The 22,847-nt window shown below is 33.3% G+C and overlaps 1 protein-coding gene and 1 long non-coding RNA gene across 4 annotated transcripts in view; both read left to right on the top strand.

Annotated features, from left to right (window-relative positions):
• Positions 1-5,251: 5,251 nt before the first annotated feature.
• Positions 5,252-7,914, top strand: LOC126699755 (uncharacterized). Of its 2 annotated transcripts, XR_007646878.1 has the most exons (3): positions 5,256-5,503; positions 6,435-6,496; positions 7,705-7,914. It is a non-coding gene; the product is annotated as an uncharacterized LOC126699755 (long non-coding RNA). The 2 variants fall into 2 exon arrangements; XR_007646877.1 differs by having other exon boundaries at positions 5,252-5,503; positions 6,435-7,914.
• A 6,509-nt stretch (positions 7,915-14,423) lies between these two features.
• LOC126698178 (TMV resistance protein N-like) overlaps positions 14,424-22,847 on the top strand; it is a 124,534-nt gene continuing 116,110 nt past the window's right edge. The window contains exons 1-4 of one of the 2 annotated variants that reach the window (XM_050395209.1): positions 14,424-15,521; positions 19,628-20,720; positions 20,831-21,103; positions 21,229-22,543. In XM_050395209.1, coding sequence (XP_050251166.1) covers positions 15,004-15,521; positions 19,628-20,720; positions 20,831-21,103; positions 21,229-22,044 — 2,700 coding nt within the window. In that variant the 5' untranslated portion in view covers positions 14,424-15,003 and the 3' untranslated portion in view covers positions 22,045-22,543. Of the gene's footprint in view, positions 15,522-19,627; positions 20,721-20,830; positions 21,104-21,228; positions 22,544-22,847 lie in introns of those variants that run through there. The other variant, XM_050395208.1, reaches the window with a different exon arrangement.

Genomic DNA, 22,847 nt, shown 5'->3' with positions numbered 1-22,847 from the left:
AAAATCTTAAATAGCAGATTGTTAAAGGCTGTTATGGACAGCAAAAAAATATTTTTAGTGGTAGGTTCAAATAGAAAACAAGAAACAATTTAACACCTAAGATTTGTTATGAAAAATATTGTGAATGTATCACTTCTAAAAGAAAAAAGAAATGAAAGAAAGCAATCCACAAAAAAATTTACAACATTTTTCACAATAGTTGAGTTAGCAAACTTTTACTTGTTTTCAACTAGATTCACCACTAACATCACTCTTTTACTCACAACTATCAATCTGCCACATCAACAAATGTAAAAAGTTTTGTCAAATTTTTTTGTGTTTATAAAGTTAAAAAAAAAAAAAAAAAATTCTACGTGGTACATGTTAATTAATAGTAATTTTACATATGAAACAAGATAATCAATTTTCGCCTTGGCCCCCAAATATATCAAGCCGCCCCTGCATCTAGCTCTTGTAGGCAACAATGACGAGATTGACCTCCTCAATTCCTTGATAATATGATGTCTCATTATGGTCTTTGAATCGCCTCAGTGAGGATAAGACAATGCAATGAGCTCCTAGTCCTAGGTTTCTTGATTATGTAAATTTTTTTTTTCGGTATATATGTAAAATTGGCAATAGATTTGTGTTTTTCAGTTGATGTAAATTTGTGTAAATTTTTGCTTTTTTAATGAGATTAATAAATTTAGATGTCTTTTTTTGGTTAAGAGTAAATTTTGTAGAGAAGTGAAGGAAAGCTTATTAGATACATTGATGTTAAATAGACATGTGAATATCATAAAAATCATCAATTTCATCTTCATGTTGTCGAGCCTAAAGACCTGGTACAGCCCATCTCGGGATTGGTAAATTATGCCATAGGTTTTTTTTTTTTTTTTAATTTCTATTATATAACTTTTGGGTTTTATGTTCAATCCAAATTCATATTATGATTTAAGAATTTCGAAGGGGCAAAATTCATATATGCCTGAGATTTTATAGATACTGTTGATTACATGTGCATCAAAAAATTTGTAAAAGTTTACATGAATAATATTCTTCTAAAACAATGTTTTAACATCCTGTCATAGATTCAACGACCAAAGAAAGTAGATTTTCGATTCCTTTTTCTTAGTTTGGGTTGGAATACCAAAGCTATCACTAGGAGACTGCTTAGATTAGCCCAATTGAAAAATGTAAAATAATGAGTTAGTTGGCCCATGCTGGTAACAATTTTATGGGCCAAAAGTTTCCTATCATGATTGACATAACATTGATACTTGACTTGCCTCTTTCGATGTATTGGAGGATAATATTAGATGGGCTACTGCTGGTTCGAGGGAAGTATTTTCATTATAATTAAGATTAAAATAATTTTTATTGTTTAAATTGAAAAATACATCACATTAAAAAATTGCTAAAATGCAAAATTTACTATCTAAGTTTCACTAGAATTCATTACAGTTTTTAAATTTTTTTTCATTCATTTCAGTCCACTAAATTTCAAGTTTATTTATTTAAGATCTCTTCATCAAACTTTGTTAAAGGTTGCAGTTAATTATGCAAATTTTTAATTTTTTTCTTCAAATTAAAAAAAAAAAACCAATTAATGATTAAAAAAATATCTTCCATAATTTTTTTAAAAAAAATTAACAAAAATTGAGAAAGATGCCTTAATTGAATACACTTTAAATTTAGAGTACTAAAATAAATTTTGTTGGCACTATCTCATGTGCTTTGGGGGTCTAGCCGTCTAGGAGGGAAATTGTGAATTTTTTATTTTAGCCTAAAAAAATTGAAAAATACTAACAACCCTAATTCAAGATGGTTTCTACAATTAATCTCTTTGTTATTTTTATAGGATTAATCCAATTTGTTATGTGACGGACTCACAAAGTCTATTACTAGTCCACGTTGAATTATTGCTTTCAAATTTTTTTTTTTTTTTTTTTTTGTATGTATAGAGGTTTCAAGATAAGTTGATATGGCTTTTGGAAAAGCATCTGATACTGTACATTTCTTTTGCCAGCCAAGTTAACGAACCTGTCATTCTTTGGAAAACTTTTTTTTTTTTTTTTTTTTTTAACTGAACTTCTTTGAAAAACTTATGGCTTGTTTGGATAGAGAGGAGAATGAGGGAGGTGGATCGGAGTAGAGTATCGGAGTAGAGTAAAGTTGGCTAAAAATAAGCTAATTTTGTGCTAAATCTACTCTATTTTACTCTACTCTACTCCCTCTCCCTCTCCCTTAATCCAAACAGACCATTAGTTCTGAAGAATAGGAAAAATATGCATAAAAACAAATTAATATTAGGTGAATACAGCTAGTCATGTCAGCTAGTCTGTTTGTTCATATTTATTTTTTATTTTTCTACAGTAATCCTGTTCTTATCTTGTTTCCAAGTAAATATTGGCTGAGACTCACATGCTATCTTCTAGAGAAACTTTATTGAGCAAACCACAAACAAACACATAATTTTTATCATAATTTTGCCATGTAGGGAGTTATGAGTAGTGAATGCATGAACCCAAGTAGACCTACAACTTTTTCTTCATCACTCGTAACTAGCATTCTTTTGGATAAAGATGACAGCTTTGAGTCTATCGCAATCCTGTTCTTATCTTGTTTCCAAGGAAATGCTATTGAAGACTCACATGCTTGCATCTTCTAGAGAAATTTACTTCTAGGCCGGCTCAGTTGTTAAGAATTTTTCTATATTCATTTGGTTTCTTTTATGTTTCGTGCCGATCCTTTCCTCATTTTTTCTTTTCTTTTCCTTCTTAATTCCTATGTGCTTATCCTCTCTTTTCTCAACCATTAGTTGTTTTTTGTTTTTTGATAAAAAAGCTTTGGGTTCTTGAACTTCTTGTCTTTTAAAAAAAAATGAAGTACGATTCATATACAATTTTTTAATAAAAAATATGTTACTTTTTGTTTAATTTAACATGGACATAATTGTAAATTTCTAGCCAATTTCATATTTTATTTTCTCATTTTTCTTCTCATTTAAACAAATGAGTTTTCTATCTCTTCATTGTTCCATCCTCCCAACCAAACACATATGAAAGAAAACTAAATAGTTATAATCATGTATTATTCTTTTGAATGTAACCCAATCTTTTTCTTATATTCTTTATTGTTTAGTTATATATATTTTGTTTGTTTCAATAATTTCTAAGTTGTGAATCATATGATTCTTTAATATTTTTTGGTCTTTCAGAAGTTTTAGTATCTAAATTTTTGAGTTATTTTTTTACAGTATCTGAAAGTTTCTAACAATTTTTTTTAAGCCATTGCACGTTGAAGTAATGGATTCTTCATCAAATTGTAACACAAATTGAAGTCATACAAGAGCAAATCATGCAATGGTGTAGTTTTTTATCAATTTAAAATTTTATAAAAATATTTTAGTTTACCTAACAAATAAGTAGGTTTCTATGCATAGCATGAATTAGCAACTAGTTAATGATAATAATAATAGACGGAAGTATCACGTTAACAATTATGGCAAACTTAAAAGGAGAAATTGATAAAAATTAAAAGTCCAGGTGTCAATGTGTTTGGTGGGTGCATTTTTACAAGAGAGTCAATACCGTACCAGAGACCGTTTCGGTTTAGCTATGAAAACAATATATTTCGGTTCCAGTTAATACCAGTGTACTGTTTCGAGATTACTGCTAATAATAATAATAACTAACCTCATCACATGCGCTTTGTGCGTGCGATAAGGGTCTTTTTTAGCAAAAAGAGAAAAGAAAAATGATGTGTTTTTATTATATATATGATTTTTATTTTGTGAATCTAATTTATAAGTGGATAAAGTAATTTGAAAATCAATAGAAGAGTGCTTTTTTTAGCAAAAAAAAACTCTACATTTTTATTTTATATATGTAATTTTTATTTTGTGAATCTAATTTATAAATGGATAAAGTAATTTGAAAATTAACAGGAGAGTGGTCCTATTTTTTAGGTAATATTTTAGTGGAAGTTAGAGTTGCATTTTTATGAGATTATCCTTTAGTTTTGTCTCTACTTAAATATAGGGATGTAGGGGCATTTTTTAACTAAAAAATGAGGAATCCAAACAGAGGAAGCCCCTTAAATAATAATATAGATAATTGCTCATTATTTTCATTATCATTTAATATAAAATTTTACTCACACGTATCTACTCAACCTATTATATACATGTAAAAATGGCTAGAATAACCCATAATAGACAAATAACAATTAAATTTTAAATCCTATAAAAAAACAATTCAATTTTAAAAAAAGTTAAATAAATAAATAAAGTAGAAACGAAGAAGGAAGTCTATCAAAAAATAAAGAAAGAAAGAAAGAAAGAAGAGACTAGTAGAGAGGAAACTTCGTTGTAGATTTTTTTTTTTTTTTTTTTGAGGGGAACTTCGTTGTAGACTTGTAGTTATAGACAAGTTGGTCCATCATTTCGGGCAAGAAAACGTTGAGACGGTGCAAGAGGACATTACATTAGTTATGGAATCTTGAGTTTTGTGGAATTGATTCCTTATTAATGCTGACATCGTGTTCAAAGCTGGCGGTGGTTTCAAACTCTACAACAACTATGGGAATTTCTGAAAGTTCGAAATCCTAGCCAATCATTAAAGAGTCTAGCTCATTCAATGCACCTCTTATTTTGGTTGTGGAAGTAAAGAGTGATGCATTGGTAGCAGAAATAAGTGATATTGAAGCAACATTATCCACGCATAACAACTCACCAATTATTGCTCCTATTAAGTCTAATTTCCAGCAATCCCAATGGTAAGTCTTTAATGCGATTAGTATTCCAGACAAGGAAATACTCTCAACAATAGCAATTAGGGGTAATGTGTAACACCCCGACCCAATTTTTATAATTAAACTATGTGTTTAAGTGGTTAAGTATTATTAATATTTTAAGCCACTTACTTACAAGAAATAATAGAAGAGTATTTAATAAACATATTATTTTATAATGCCTTTGAATGAGAATTGTAAAGATTATACATAATTGAATTGCAATCGGTATTTTAAATATATACTAAGTATGTGCAAAATTATATTAAGTGGTTTAAGTTATTAGATATATAATTGTTGGTGTTTAATTAATGTATAAAGGTAAGGATATATATATATACATATATATATATATGTGTGTGTGTGTAAAATAATATTATTCTTGTAGATAAGTGTGAATGCAAAGTATATATATATATATATATATATATATAAAAGTGTGAATGCAAAGAAAAAAAAAAAAAAGTTGAAAAGGGGTGGGATATTTTTTTCCCTAGCATCCCACGTACCCCACCCCTAAAGTCAATTTGACTTATCTTTATTTTGCTGCATCTGAAGTCCAGCAACTCACTTTCCTCTTTCTCTACTCCTTTCTCCCCTTTCTTTGTTCTTCTTTCCTCTTCCCTTCTTACACGGCAACATCTCTCTCTTCCTTTCTCACCAAAAATTCTAGTTTCTTTAAAGATAAATTAAACAATTAGCCTTAAGGTTTCATCTTCAAAGTGTGTGGGTAAGTAATTAAACCTCATCTGATTTTGTGTATTTGGATAGTATAATTGTTTGCTTACTTTCCCTCTTTGTTCTCTACTCTGATTTTGGAAACTGAATTGGTGATTCTGTTTTAGTTACTAGAAATATTGATGATATTTGGTCTATTGAATGCTTATTATGGTATTTTAATATGTATACTATAGATATAAAAATACCCAAATTAAATTAAGACCTATTGCTATTTGTTGATGATTTTGTAAGATTATGTACTGAAGCTGTCTCTGTGACAGATTTGATGTTGACTACAAGAAAATTATGTATTAAATTGTATATAGTGAATTTGAATGCTAGGGATAATTCCTATGAAACCTAACACACTTGTGGTTGTTATTGAATTGGTCTCACAGCATTTGGATTAATATAAAAATAATGGTTTAATTTTTAAGTTGCAAGAAATTCTGTCAGGGCAGATTTGAGTATGCTGTCTTGTGTGATTTTTAGTAAATCATGGGTTTATTCTTTGACTCCGAAAATTTATGGTTTATAATGAACATACAGGGGAGTAGTTATATAAAATTCCATGACAATTGGATGTGTTTGGACAGCCCGTTTGTATTTTACAAATGGGGTATATGCTGCTGGAATAGAACAGTGAACAGTAAGGGACATGCCTAACTTTGAGGATTTAATTCTCAAGTTAGGGTGAATGTTTTGAGCTATAATTTAATATGCTCATCCTTTGGTATGTTAGAATCATATATAAATTTTATGAATTGGTTTCTCTATGATTTAGTACATCATGTTGTCTGATGAATGCATTTTGTGTTTGTGGGAACCTCTTTGAGGTGGGATTAGGACTTCCTTGATTCTAAGAAATAGGCTTTGAGATGAATGTATAAGTCTATGATAAGGAAATTATGGATAGTAATAATTTTTGATTTATGGTTTAGGTGTTACCAGTATCCAAGTCTAAGCTCCTTCAACTTTAGGCTTTCGGTTCCTCTACTTTCAGGTAAGGGATAAGTTATATGAGCATTTGGTAAGTCATAAGGTTATTTTAAAGTATATTATGCATTAAAATGTTTTTGATTAGAGATATGACATGTAATCATTATTCTGACAAAAATATGTTCGTGAGCTTTTGAAACCTTATGTATATGATTTTAGCATATTAATGCTATTACTGATTCCGCGAACATGATGTTTAAAGAAAAGAATGAAAATGCTATTATCATGAAATGTCATGCAAAACAAGAAATTTCAGTATGATGTAAGATATGAAATGTTTTCAGGTTATGTCTTCTGGTAATCTGAACTCAGCCAGTAGGGGTTAATTATTGGCTTTCCATGGAAAAAAAAAAATGTTATCTGTTTGGTCATTTAAAGTAGAGGAAATGGGGTTGCCCGTAACTCTAATCTGAATAAGGCCTTCTCCCCAATGTGTACGGATGGTGGGGAGGAACAAAATCTGGAGGGGATGTGCCATCAGGCCTCCTAAAGGGGACAATATCATACACACGGGGGCACCCAAATGTGATGAGACCTTCTCTGTACAGCTTATCAGATATGGACTAACCAATATGATATGAACAGCTATGTTATGTTATTAATCATGAGAGAATTATTTTGTTTAAATACATTATGAAAAGTTAAAAGCTCTCATGAAAATAAGAAGTTTCTGATGAAAAGAAAGCTGTTCATTAAAGATAAAAGTTTATGAAGTTCTATTGTGCTATAAAGATAAAGTTTCTGATGAAAGTACAAGTTTATGTTTAAAAGTTATCAGATATCTATTTTTATGAAACGTTAAGTTTTATGATCATGAAAGTTATAGTATTCTATGAAAAGAAGTTTATAAAGAAAAGTTTTCTTATCAGTCAAGATGTTTCTAGTTTAATACAAAGTTGCCGATTATCTGATTTAAGTTAAAATAATTATTTTGTAATGAGAATATATATATATGGTGACTTTGTAGGAAATGAAAGAAATTTAATCCGAAAGGTTTGGTAATGTTAACCTAATAAGAAAAGGAGAACAATTGTTTTCTATGAAGAGCGTATAAGTTATTATTATGAATAGTATTAAATACTATGCATGAAAAGATGTTCTCCTATTCGAATATTCATAGAATGAAATGATCTGATTTACATGCATCCTTATTGAATTCTTGTATATCTTACCTTTACTGAACTGTGTAGCTCACCCCTTCCACTCTTTCAGTTAGCAGGTTTTATTTTGGAGCAGAGGGAGTCTTAGTCGAGTTTGGAAGGAGCTGATTTTAGTTTTATATGTATAGATCCTAAACTAGCATTCTGACGTTTAGCGTTATAGTTGTTGTGTATTCTAGGATCAAATGAAAGTTGTGTACCTGAAAGTATTAAAAGATATATTATGTAAGGATGGAAATCAAATGACTGGTGGATTATGTTATATTTTGAGTATGGTGTAGATGCTCTGACTATCAAGTGAAAAATTATATCAAGAAGTAAAGAAACAAGTATAAAAAGAAAAAGAGAAGCATTTTGGAAAAATTTACTAAAAGTTAAGTTAGTTCTTGTTAATATCAGGTTTAAATTTGATATTAGCATGCCGGTCATGGTCACAAATCCGGGTATCGGGTTTGGGGCGTGACATAATGAGTCGAATTAGTCCAATCGGCCTCCACACTGTGCCATCTAGAAACCACCTCCATGGCCAATCATGAAGGTGAACTTTGATGGTGCTATTTTTTTAGAACAAAATTCTGTGAGGGTGAGAGTTGTAATCCGAGATGATAAGGGTTAGGTCGTAGCATCCATGGACAAGAAAATCACTTTGCCTAACTTGGTTATTGCTGTGGAAGTGATTGTAGCTAAGAGAGCACTTAGGTTGGCTCTAGATATCGATCTCTCACCTATTGTCCTCGAGGGGGATTCCAAGAACACTATAGATGCCCTAATGTGTGAGGGATCATTGCTGACGGACTACGGACACTTGGTAGACGATGCAAAGAGGTTAGCAAACCAGTTTAAATCCATGGAGTTTAGTCATGTAAAAAGAGAGGATAATAGTGCGGTTCACAACATTGCTAGACATGTAAGACATATTAGCAAGTTATCGGCGTGGATGAAAGATGTTCCTCCACACCTCTCCGCTGTAATTCAAGCCAAATTGGCCTTTCGTAAAATAAAAATACATGCTCTTTCTTAAAAAAAAAAAAAGTTAGAATAAAACTTCTCTTTTGTTAATAAAATATTAAAAAAAAGTGTACTGCACGAGAAAATACACTCGGGTGTATATTTCCTCGCGTTCACAAATGCAAGACCCACTCAACTACGTGTGGGAGGAAGCTACTCCCGAAACTTCCTCCTAATTCAACCATAAAATCTGTGAGTCGTGACTTGCATCGGAAGGCACACTATACAACGATATAAAAGACGATAAGATTCCTTAAATGGATGTACATCGTCCAAACAAAAGATGATAAGATTCCTTAAATGGATGTACATCGTCCAAGCAATGGACGACAAGATGTACGTTGTGTAAATGAGAGGAAACACAATTCAAGTCTTCTTGACAAAAATTCGCACTGGGAAACCCTCGGGATGGAAGAAGGTCATCCACTGAGGAACAACAAAATTCGTTAAGTCCTTAATGGATGATAAAGAAATTAGACTAACTTGACAAGGTCAGTTGACAAACAATTACTTTTCACAAATATTTCTTTAAGTCCACAATAGACGACAAGAAACATAGATAGTTCTCTAAAGGACGATGAAAAGCAAAAAAGAGAAGCACTCACAAGCAACACAAACACAAGGTAAATCAACAAGCAGGGCACAAAAAGATTGATCGTCCATAAGCCTTAAAATAGGCAGGGCATTCAAATAATAATAATAATAATAAGACTATGCTTTAGGAGCATCGTTCCCATCTTTCTCTGGTTCTAAGGGGTCGTCACCAGTAGCAGAAGCAACCTGGGAAGCCTCGTTTGCTTCAATCTCCTTGTCCACAGCTTCAAAATCCAGGTCCTCTAAGTCTACTCTTGGACCATGTTTCACCAGGTACCTCTTGAGTAGCTCAAACCCCTTAAAGTACCAGCCAAACAATATGCATCGTATTCCTTTGTTGTCTGAAAAGCATGGACAACTTTCGCCATGGCATTCTTCATTTTCTGGCCGGCCGCTGCCAAGAGCTCATCCCTCTGCTTCACCAATTGATTCTCGGTGTCCAGCTTTTCAGTTAAAGCCTTTATTTTTTCCTTGGACGAGTTATTGTAGTCCATCGCCATAATCAAGTCTCTCCTTAAACCTGAGGCCTCAACTTCCAACGCCTCTACCTTTGAAGTGGTCATGACGGCCTTCTCCTCACTCGCCAAGTATTGGGAAGTAATTTGCATTTCCTCCCCCAACACCTGGCATTTAAGGATGCAACGTTAACAATTGATATTCTCAGTATTAAAAGGGAAGAGAGAAGACGAAGAGAACTTACCTGGACGAGTTTGTGAATGTGGCGGTTCACCATCTCGTGAGAGGGAACGCCAGAGATCTCCTTCAGTTCTTCAGGAGTAACCATTTCATTCGCCCGAGCCAAGGTCTTCTCAGCGTCAGCCCAAACGCTGGCACCTATTTTCCCCTTGCCCTTCTCACTCGACTTTCGCTTCTTATGACGAGGACTAACCTCCTCAACAGATAAGGCCGGGGAAGCTACTCGACCCTTGTCCAAGGCCAGGGCAGACGAGCCCTTTTTTGCGGCCTCCTTCTCTTTCTCTTTCTCTCTATCAATCAACCTCAACCTGCGCTGACCAATGCTGGAAAGGGGTTCATTTTTCTTTGCCTTAATCCGGGGCATAGAACTCCTGATTAAACTTGGTTGTCATTTTTGCAAAAAATAAAAATAGTGGAGTTAAGTGGGAGAAAAGAAGAATGAGAAAAGAAAAGGAAAGATGGACGATCTACATTCGTCCTAAAGAAACTTACTTTTTCTTCGCAGCAGATAGCACGAAGAACGTAATGCGAAGGTTCTGGTCCCAAGCAGTGATGGGCTAAGGTCTTGGGATCCACCAAATCGTCAAAGTCATCAATAGTGCTCGCGTACTCAATGGCTGCGTGAACGTGCCCTGTAAACCTACTCTCCAACTCTAGACGATCTTTAACTAAAAAAAAAAAAAAGGCACAAGGTCAGGATGGACGCTCCAAGCAAAAAGACGAACGAAAAAGATATAAAAAAGAGAAAAATGCAAAGCAAACGCACCAAGTACAGAGGTCTCCCACCGACGTAGTAGCCTAAGGACATCCCCCCAGAAGTCGTCAGAAAGGGTCTCCCAACCGTCACCTAACACAAAGAAGTACCTCAACTTCCAATAACGGAAGGACGAAGGCAGATCGGTGATGAGCCAAGACTTTTTATCCCAAGGCATGAGCTCATAATAAGCAAACTCCTTGGACTCTTTTAGACGGTAAAGGTGGACGAGCTCGTTCAGTGTGATCATATCACCGTCAGCTATGATCGTCCAGATCACCATACAACTTATGACGATCCTCCAAGAATTTGGCATAAGTTGTCCAGGGCTATGTTTAGATGGTGAAGAAGCTCCATTATGAATGGATAGATGGGGAACTTAAGGCCACATAGGAAGGCAACCTCGTAGAAGCAGACCTCTCCGTGGGCAAAAGCACAGGATTTCTCACCTGTCTTAGGGAGACGAACCCTGGTCTCCTCAGGAAATTGAAATCTAAGGAAGGTATCCTCGTTCAGAGAACACTCCTCCTGAAGGGCATAGAAGGGCCAGGGAGAGGCTGAGATGGAAGGACGGGAAGATGAAGGCTTGGAGATAATTGTATCCATCTTAACCCCACCCATACCGACACTGGATGACAGGATAGCCTCTAAATTGTTGGATCTAACCTTAGAACTCATTTTTTCCCTCCTTAGCACCCCTTGCATCGACTTAAACCAACTTAAGGACTCACACAACAATGGGTATAACTCACCCAGCACTAGACTCAGACTACTGTCACCTAGGGCGAAATCCCTAATCGGTGGGTAAAGGCCACTAGAACAGCCTATAAACGCACCTAAGTAGGCAAAAAAGAAGGTAACAGAGGGAGAAGTACACCTAATAATAGAATAGTCCATAAAAAAGAAGCAGATAAAGCAAGATTTCAAAAAGGGAACAAAGCACAAAAAAAGAAAAAGAAAGCAAGAAAAGTAAAGGGGGGGTACTTGAAAAAGGAAGCGAAATTGAAAGGGAAAGAAGATGAGCGCAGAAATCGCAGTGGTGAAACCCAAAGAAAGTTGAAGATTCAGAGCAAGGAAGCACAAGATGACTAGAATTTTGCAAAAATAAGCACAGAGAGAAAACATCAGAGGTTTTAAAAAGGAAGCGCCTCAAAAAACGTGGGAAACTAAAAAGTTTTTCTTGAACCAAGGACCCCTCGGCCAATCTTAAGGTGACACGTGGCCACGACATATGCCACGTTGCCACAAGGTAATAACTGCGGAGAGGGAAACCCAAAGCGCCATAACCAAAAAAAAAAAAAAAAAAAGGGGGGAGGGGGGGAGAGGGGAACTCATCACATTCCATGGCCGTTTCCAAATTGAACGACCTCGAAATAGGGGGGTAGCTGATGGACGACCATAATTCCCTCAGGGGACCTCCTTGTCCAGACAAGAAACCAACATACGAAGAAACTATTCCACTCCGTCACCATTTGAACCCATTGGATAAAGAGAGGGCCTGCCAGCTCATACATGACAAGCATACGTTACAGGGTCACAATAAATCTCTTTACCGTTGGAGCACCGAAGACCCTCTCATTAACATCTTAGGGAAGCGTTACAAATAACCCATTCAAGCCTCCATTAACAGCACTCCCCAACGGCTAGGAAAAAGAGGCAAGTATACATACAGATACCTCACACCTACCAAGGTACATAGACTAGTTCATACACTCTAGTATTTTATAACTTCTTTTCTCATTCTAGTTATTCTAACTTTAGCATCGGATGTTTTGTGGTAGGCACTACACCGGTGACCCACACTTTTCCCTTTCACCATCCATTTTCTCAGGATCAAGTTGGCTGTAGACGACTCCACTCTAGACGATCACGATTCGAGCATCATCATTATAGATGCCCTAATGTGTGAGGGATCATTGCTGACAGACTACGAACACTTGGTAGATGATGCAAAGAGCTTAGCAAACCAGTTTAAATCCATGGAGTTTAGTCATGTAAAAAGAGAGGATAATAGTGCGGTTCACAATATTGCTAGACATGTTAGCAAGTTATCGGTGTAGATGAAAGATGCTCCTCCACATCTTTCCACTGTAATTCAAGCCAAATCGGTCTTTCGTAAAATAAAAATACAGCACTCTTAAAAAAGAAAAAAAAGAAAAAAGAAAAAAAAAAGAGTTAGAATAAAACTTCTCTTTTGTTAATAAAAAAGAAAAAAAAAGTGTACTGCGCGAGAAAATACACATCTTTCCCCGCGTTCAAAAATGCAAGACCCACTCAACTACGCGTGGGAGGAAGCTACTCCCGAAACTTCCTCCTAATTCAACGATAAAATCGTGAGTCGTGACTTGCATTGGAAGGCACGCTATTCAATCCGATGACAGCTTTTTTTTGACTTTTAAGGGAAAATTTAAATCAATCTGATAAACCCAACAAAGCTTCCACCATGCTCCCGCCGTCATTTACTTTTTAATTTTTAATTTATTTATTTTATTGCTCATAGATTCACTTACCCCTTGTGCTGCTGTACTGTATGGCTGTATGACTCGCTTTTTCATCACCATCTTATTATTATTATTTGCCTCGCGCTTTTTTTAGAAAAAAGAAAAAAAAAAAATCTGTATTTTTATTATATATATAATTTTTATTTCGAGAACCTAATTTATAAATGAATTAAATAATTTAAAAATTAACAAGTGCTTTTTTTTAGCAAAATAAAAAAAAAAAAAAAACTCTATGCTTTTATTTTATATATATAATTTTTATTTTGTGAATCTAATTTACTACGTCCACAACAATTTTATAATATTTTCATAATAAATCATAGGTGATTAGTTGTTACTGATTCAAATTTGAATCTAACACTAAGATTATTTTTTTGCCTCAACAATAACAACCTGCCATTTATGATTTTTTGTAAAAATGTTGTGGACATATCATTTCTCAATTTATAAATGGATAAAGTAATTTGAAAATTAACAAGAGAGTGATCATATTTTTTAGGTAATGTTTTAGTGGAAGTTAGAGTTGTATTTTTATCAGATTATCATTTAGTTTTGTCTTTACTTATATAGGGATATAGAGGCATTTTTGAACTAAAAAATGAAGAATCCAAACATGAGAAACCCCTTAAATAATAGTATAGATAATAATAATAATTTTTATTAACATTTAAAACAAATAAATTTAATAGTCTTTAAATAATAATTGGGTCAATCTGTACAATTATATTGTAATGTTGGTCAATACCATAAACATCTTCGTTAACTTAATCCCAACCTCTCTTTATTATAAAAAAATAAAAACCCAATCCTTTGTGTTCAAAAAATAAAAGCCTCAATCCTTTTCCAATTCATTATTGGGTCTGGTTAATATGTGCACATTCCATTTTTAGAAACATTTTCTCAAAAATTGAAAAAGATGTCAATACTTTTTCAATTTTCAAAATTTTTTTTTCAAAAATAATTAATTATTATGTACCCTTAAAACACACATTAATAAAATTCTTCGTTATTTTTTCTATTTTATTTTTCCTCCACCATCTTATCTAATCAACTTTAACTTCTTGTTTATTTACGTACTTTTTTTATTACGTCATTTCTCTTTAATTCCCATCCACACATATTTTCAAATTGAATCTTATTTTAAGATCTACTGCACAGTAACCTACGTTATCCTTCAGTACTTCTCCCTTACAAATCTGTTTTTTTTTTTTTTTTTTTTTCGTGTCTCAAAAAAAATATCTGTTTTTTTCGTTCTCTCTCTAGTCTCTCACGCATACTTTTCTCATCAGATCTATTTCTCTCTTTCCCTCACAGATTAGTTTATCTCTCGCAAGTTGCTTCTCCCCAATCAAACGTTGCACCGGCTGGTCTGGCCACCTTGTGCTTGAGCTACACTGCCGTTACCGTGCCTCCTTCTATTTTTCTTTCTTTCTCTTTCTCTCTCTCTCTCTTTTTTTTTTTTTTTTTCAAGTTGCAGAGTAATTTCATTCCATGCCGAGATGCATGTTTCGGCCGGAATGACCGAAATTCGCCGGAAAGGCCGGTACAAACCGGAATAGTCCGGTATTTAAAACGAAACGGTATTGACTTCCTTTTTTTAGGTCATGTTCCCACTTAAGCACCTATAAATGCTTCTCCCACGTCGCCAGGAATTTAATACCGCGAATGATTCTGAAACCTTGATACAGAAAGTGGAATTCTCATAAAGCTTTGCTCAAGTTCCACTCTCTTTTTTTCCTTTTCGATTCTCTTTTAGTACTCCCTTTTCCATAAACAAGCCGTAGGTTGTAAGTTTCCCATGGCTTCCATGAGCACTCAAAAAGCCTGTACATCCTCATCATTGTCATCTTCTTCTTCTACACATCGGTGGAAATATGATGTTTTTCTTAGTTTCTATGGCTTGGACACCCGTAAAAATTTTACGGACCATCTATATGCTACTTTGAAACAAAAAGGCATTAACGCCTATAGAGATAATGAAAATCTCGAGGAAGGAGAACCCATTGCTTCTGGGCTCATGAAAGCAATAGAAGAATCTCAATATGCAATTATTATTCTCTCCAAAAACTATGCTTTTTCAAAGTGGTGTTTAAGAGAACTTGTCAAGATTCTTGAATGCAGGAAACAGAAGGAGATGATAGTTCGGCCCATTTTCTACCATGTAAAGCCCTCTGATGTTGGGAATCAGAGGGAAACTTTTGGGGAAGCATTTCTCAAGCATGAAAAAGATCCCAAGGTTAGCAGGGAACAGATGCGAGAGTGGAGAACTGCACTGGAAGAAGTGAGCAAGATCCGCGGGAGGCATTTATTGGATAGGTAAGATTCTACCTTCTCTTCTGGTCATATTATCAATGATTTGGATAACTTTTGTAATGGTTTTGTTGTAATTATCTGAAATATAATATGAAAAAACAAATTGTTGAACTTGTCCAATAAAACTATATTAGTAAAGTAAAACCCAACAAAATCAATTTAGTACCCAAAAAAAAAAAAAAAAAAAACCAAAAAAATTATATTTGATACCAAAAATTTAATATTTCCTTCCCAGCCTGTGGTCCTCCAAACACACTGACAAAACCCCAGTTTTCCATTTAACAAATTCCAAATCACCAATTGAAAAAAAAAAAAATCCAAATTGCCTGCTGTGAGTCTTTGACTTCCATACGGCTGGAATGACTGGTACAGTGGTATCTCTCTTGCTGCTCTAGTGTATGTACTGGTATAATTATTTTTGTTTGATAGAACTCTGTGTTCTGTGGCTGAGAATTGAGATGTTTCCGTGGCTCACTTTTAAGATTAAGTTGCTTTTTTTTTTTTTTTCTTAAGATAAATAAAATTTTACTTTAGTCTTAGTAGAGTTAAGAGGTCAGAGGGCGCCATGGCCCCTAGTTTCTTGAAAATTTCATTTGTAGCAACAACAAAATGATAAATTACATGTAAATTTTATGCAAATTAGCTGACTGCCCCCCCTAGAATTTTGAGGAAAAAATTTATCGATTCCTTTGGTCTCCTTTAAAGTTTAAACCTTACATATACTTAGAAAAGCCCAAAAATTTATTAAAAAAAAAAATTACTACAAAGACCCACAAAAAAATAGCGTCTGGCCCAGGGTCAATAAAAAATTTCCAAATCCAAACACAAAAAAATTTATAATAATTTCCCAAATCAACTAAGTAAGGAAAAGAAAAATCAACCCCTTGTAAATCAGGATTCCTCAAAATGCAAGTAAAAAAGAAAAAGAAAAAACAGAATATAGCAAAATCTTCCCTTACGCAGTATCTCCCTTTCTTTTGCTCTGCTTTGATCCATCTTTAGTCAATGACCAGTGACCACCTCTTTCTCTTTGTTCTTTTCTTTTCTTTTTTTTCTTTTTTTTTGGGTTTGCCGAGATCTCTACATTTGTCTTTTTGATCTTTCTTACTCTCTCCGTTTTGATTTTTTGATTTTTTTTTTTATTTTTTATGAAGTAAATAGTTTAGTAGATGATGGGATGATGCCACAAAGTGCAACACAGTTTCAGATTGTAGTTATTATATATATATATATATATATATTTTTTTTTTTTTTATTATTTTATAAATTTGTGGTTCACAGCTTGCAGTTTTTAATGTTCTACTATTTTATGTCATATTTAATTTTAATAAAATTAGTTTCCACTTTCCATCTCTTTGATCGTTTGTTTATTTGAAAATGGTTTTATTTTTTAAGAAGAAAAATGGGTTAAGTAATTAAAGTTTGTTATTATTAAATCTTTTTTTTTTATTACATGGTTTGCATAAAAAAAAAAAGAGTAAGAGAAAAAGTATTAGTAATTTAATGAAGGAAATCACTCATGCATATTTTAAAAGAAAAAAATGTTCAAAATTTGAAGGCCATTACTCAATTCTCTATTCAAAATGCGGAAATTGCACAAAGATGTGAACTTAAAGAAACATATATTGTTTCTTTGAACATGATCATAAATTACAAGAGTAAATATGAGAATGAGTTTTTGAGTGATTGCTTAGCTGTATATGTAGAAAAATAAATTGGCTAAAAAATTTTGTTCAAGATCAATATAACTATGAAAGAAAGTAGGAAACAACTTTGTTGAGTTAGACTTAATTATATAGTAATTTTTTTTTTATAAAGAATTTAATTATATTTAACTTTTCCTCCCTGGGAAAAATTCCTGACTCCGCCACTAAATCTAAAGTATATATCTGTGAGAAACTCCTTCCTGAAGACTTAAACTCCAACTTTTACCTCCTATATTCCACAAGCACTTACAAAAGATAATAAATAATAGTGTGATTGAGTTTAATGTCATATAATAATATATAATGCTTATCAAAACTCATTAAAAATGCTTATAAAAAATATATATTATAATATATAACATACCTTACTGTTGTTTATAATTATTTATTTATATTTGGAATTTATAAAACAATTGTATATATTGGGTAGTAAATGGGTTTGCATATTTTATATTTATTTATGATAATTTTTTTTTAGATAAAGACAATCAATTGTTTAATTGTTTGTTTGTTTGTTTGTTTTTTTTATTTTTATTACATCTAAACAGTAGCTTACACTCTTTTATTCACAATTTTCTTTCATATAAATTTGTTATATAACTAATTTATCCAAAAAAAAAAAAAAAACTTAACTACCACTAAATCTTGTTCCAATTATGTTGAACCCCTAAAAAGGCTTAAAAATGAGAAAGAGAGATGGTTGGAAATTTTAGTTCACAATCAATTATAAATTACAATGAAATAACATAAGATACAATTTTATAGAGTTAAAAATTAATTCGTTCAAGACACGGAGCCAAAATTTTGTCTTTAGGGGCCACACTAAATATAATATATATATATATATATATATATATAAAACTTATTACCTCCGATTAAAGTTATGTTCATAGAATAAAATTCATCTACTATCCTCTCAGATTTATTATAAAAATATAAAAATTTCTCTTTTGTGAAAATTTTTAAAAATATTTTATTTGTGATATAAATTACTAGATTACCTACTAAATTGAATAAAAAAATTCCAATGAAACCTATAAAATCTTCTTCAATACACATGACCTAAAATTTTATCTGATACAAGAAGAAGCTATATAAAATAAAATCAAGTTAAAATGTATGTTTTCTTTAAAATTACTAGGCCATTTAGGCATTTATTATTATTATTTATTTTTAATACTATTGAGTGAGGCTACTCAAATTAGGGAGAGGAAGAACTGCTATTTTAGTTTTAGTGGGGGAAGATAAGAAGTTGCTAGAATATGAATATGAATTGTGGAAGAGTAAGAATATTGAATGGGAATGGTAGTCGTTTGAGACCACTTCAAGGGGACCTAGACCTCCATAGATAAATAGAGAGATTAAGAGAGAGACTAAGCAATTGGTCTCATTCTTCAATATCTAAAATGTTACGGATTACAAGTATTTATTATACAAGTTGTTTAGCTATACAACCAACTAACAACTTGTAACTAACTTGGCTCAACTTGTTGCAATCCTACAACTAACTAACTAACTAACTACATGCATTCTATACTAAAATGTGGGTTCCTAACAAAGCCTTCAAAAAGTTTAAAGACATATAGAGTGTCTCATATAGTTTGTACCATATGCAATTATTATAAGGAAAAGTAATTCAAATTTTTTTCCCGGCTTCTCTAATATAAGATTTTTTTAGTATCAAAAGACAAGTAAAAAAAAAAAGTTGTACGCCTGCTGGTTGCTTAATTTTTCTGAAGTTTAAAAGGTTCATGGAATTAAAAAAAAAAAAAAAACCTCTAAGTGTATATTTTTGACAAACTAAATTCTATATATTTAATTGTTTCAATTTAAACTTCACATTTTCATTAGCGTGACAATCAAAACCCTTATTCCCACCACCTTCTGGTATTTTTCTTAAAGAGGCAAGGGTGGTGGTGTTGTGAGTTGAACTCTAATAAGAGAGAGAGAGAGAGGTAATGGTGTCCTAATGTGTTCTTTTTTTTTCCCCTTTTTAATAAAATTTCCCCATTCTCCTCATGCGAGGAAATAAATTGAAGATGAGCTATACGGGTTGAATAGAGAGTACCTTTTTTGTGTGTATTGGTGTTAGATTTCTTGCACAAAATTTAATGGACTGGGACAAGGGTTTTGGTTGTCATGGGAATGAAAGTGTAGCAGTGCTTAAATTAACACAATTAAAATATAGCCATAAAGGGTTTAATTTGTCTTTAAGTATAAAAGAATAGGTTTTTTTTTTTTGGACATCTTGCCATTCTTCTTCTTCTTCGGGGTTGTTTTGACCAGTAAAAAACATGGCTCATATTTCTCTACTAATGCAAAACATCTTACATTTAATTATGTTTTGTCTCTTTGTTGCTAGCATACTTGTATCATCAAATTTTATTTATTTATTTATTACAGTCACGAATCAGAAGATATTCAGGAAATCACAAAAAGCATATTTGATGAATTGAGTCGTGAATCATCAGATGATTCTGAGCACCTTGTTGGAATAAACTCACATGTGGAGGAAATGATGAACTTATTTAGCACAATGTCAGATGATGTGCACTTCATAGGGATTTGGGGGATGTCTGGGATTGGCAAAACCACTCTAGCATATGCCATTTATAACAGAATTTGTCATCAATTTGAAGCTAGCAGCTTTATTTGCGACATTAGAGAAATAGTTGAAAAAGATAAACAGGGTCTAGTTAATTTACAAAAACAACTTCTTTCTGAGACATTGATGGTAAAAGAAGTAAACATTTGGAACCATCTTGAGGGGATCAAAGTCATAAAGAAGAGACTACTCAATAAGAAGGTTCTTATTGTTCTTGATGATGTTGACAAAGATGAACAACTAAAGGCATTAGCAGGAAGCCCTGGTTGGTTTGGTCCAGAGAGTAGGATCATTATCACAAGTAAAGATCAGGACTTGCTAAAAAGGCATCACCTGGGTACTACTATACATAGGGTTAATGAATTAGATAATGATGAAGCCCTAGAGCTCTTCAGTTGGATTGTGTTTAACCAACCCTATCCCAAAAAAGAGTTTGAGGATTTGTCCAATAGTTTTGTGAAGTATGCTAAAGGGCTTCCCATAGCTTTTAAAATTTTGGGTTCCTCCCTGATTGATAGACCAAGAAAGGTATGGGAAGATTACCTCCATCAATTAGAAGAAATCTCTAAGGGAGAAATTCTTGATGAACTTGAAATAAGTTATAGGGGATTGAATGAAATACAGCAAAATCTATTTTTGGATATTGCATGTTTCTTCAAAGGGGAGGACGAAAATCGTGTGGCAAATATAGAAGGTGCTGGTAGCTCCAATAATATGAAAACTCTCAATGACAAATCTCTCATTACCATTTTAGAGGGAAAGTTACAGATGCATGATTTAGTAGAAGAGATGGCTTGGAGAGTTGTTCATCGTGAATCACCTAAGAAGCTTGGAAGACGCAGTAGGTTGTGGGTTTGTAAGGATGTGTTTCATGTGCTAAAGGAAAATACTGTAAGTGGATTAGTATATAGACATAAACTTAGAGGAGTGTATATTTTATGACTAGCAATTTTTTTTGCTCTATTTTTCCCAACCCTGATTTCATCGTTCTTGGTTACCAGGGAACGAAATTTGTAGAAGGCATGGTGCTAAACTCGCCTCCACATAAAGAAAACTTGAATGACAAAGCCTTCTCAAATATGATCAATCTAAGGTTGCTAAAAATTTCTAATGTGCACCTTCCTGAAGGCCTCAATTTTCTTTCTAATAAGTTACGAATGATGGAATGGCATGATTATCCTTTGAAATCCATGCCAAACAGTTTTCAACCGGACAATCTTGTTGAACTCATCATGCCTCGCAGCCACATTAAGCAATTACCGGATGGATTTGGTGTAAGTTTTCCATTAAGGCATGCTGGTGTTTTTATTTTATTTTATTTTATTTTAATTTTTAATTATAATAAATATCATTTAAGTTCTTGATTACTTAATTTGTCCATATCTATTTATTATCACAGAATTTGGCCAAGTTGAGACTCATGGATCTTAGTGACTCTCAAAACTTAGTCAAGACTCCTAACTTCATCGGATGCCCAGATCTGCAGAGGCTGATTTTTCGAGGTTGTACAAGATTGTATGACCTTCCACGCAAGCTCAACTTGGAATCTCTAGAAATTTTTATTTTATCTGGCTGTGTAAGGCTCAAGAAATTTTCAGAGATTGGAACAAACATGACAAAGTTGTCTGAGCTTTATTTGGATGGGACTGCCCTAGAAGAACTGCCATTATCAATTGAGCATTTGACTGGCCTAACTTTGTTGAGCCTTCAAGATTGCAAAAACATTTCGTGTTCGACAAGCGTCAATTTGCCATCTCTTAAAGCTCTCAATCTATCAGGATGTAAGGGCCAACAATCTAAACTCTGGTATTCACATGGAATCTTCCAAATCTTTCGACTTCTTTTGGGGATAGATTATTTCTTCCCTGCCTCATGTCCGGAACAGGAGTCCATCAACTTGCCGTTGCCTATGTTATTCGGGTTAAGCTCCTTGGTATCTTTAGATCTAAGTGACTGCAATTTATCAGACGGTGCGCTCCCCGATGATCTTAGTTGCTTTTCTTCGTTGGAAGTACTGAAATTGAACAAAAACAATTTCACAAGCCTGCCTGATAGCATTTCTCAACTTTCTAAGCTTACGTGTCTTCATTTGGAAAATTGTACCCGGCTTCAATCTTTGCCAAATCTTCCGTTAAGTGTATCCGTAAACGTAAGGGGATGTACGTCACTAGAAAATTATTCAGATAAAGTGGTTCAGTGGAATTCGCCACAATGATTCAGTTTTCTTGATTGCATCGGCTATGAACCCAAAAGAAGATTCATTTTGTTACGAGCGAACATTTGGGCCACTTGCGTGAAGCAGCAACGAAGGTCTCTCTCACACACACATATTGAACATCTTCATACTTATGCCTTTCATTTCAAACTAAAAGGTCTAAAATCCAGAGTGATTCAGCCATCAGAGCCCTGGGTCATCTTGATACGTGTATCTACTTGGATGTGGGTTGGAGTCCTTTGTTTTAAGTGATTGTTATTAGTGTCCTCTGTTTTAGGTGTTTGTTATTATCTTTGGGAAGATATCTATTGTAACGTTAGGATTGTTGTTTAGTTTGGATTGTTTTTCAATTGTGAGTGAGTCCCTAGCATGTTGGGTTGTTGTGCCACAGTATCCCTTCATATTAGGAACAAGTCCTTGTATTTCATTTTTGTTGTTATCATTACTTTATTTAAGCCATAAGACAATAATGAATAAATCTTTAGAGAATTAATTTTGAGCTAAGCCTCAAGAGGTTAGGGTTTCCTCAGTAAAATTCAATTCTTATCTTTTTTTAAAATTTTTTTTTCTTTATTGTTATCACCAAAGAACCATCATAGGTAAAGATATTGTCTTATACGTACCAAAATGGTATCAGAGCTTAGGGATGGACTGGAGGGTGGAGCAGTTAGAATAGAACATGAGTTCTCTTGTTAGCAGCCAAAAACAGATAATGGAACAGTTAACAAAGATTTACGCCAAGCTTGGATCACTATCTTCCAACCGAGAAGAGGGAGAGAGCTCCCAAAACCACAATGGCAAGC

Source organism: Quercus robur, chromosome 9, assembly GCF_932294415.1.
Source record: "Quercus robur chromosome 9, dhQueRobu3.1, whole genome shotgun sequence".
NCBI classification, from domain to species: domain Eukaryota; kingdom Viridiplantae; phylum Streptophyta; class Magnoliopsida; order Fagales; family Fagaceae; genus Quercus; species Quercus robur.
The sequence above is the reverse complement of the archived record's forward strand: the minus strand, read 5'-3'. Positions and strand labels throughout refer to the sequence as shown.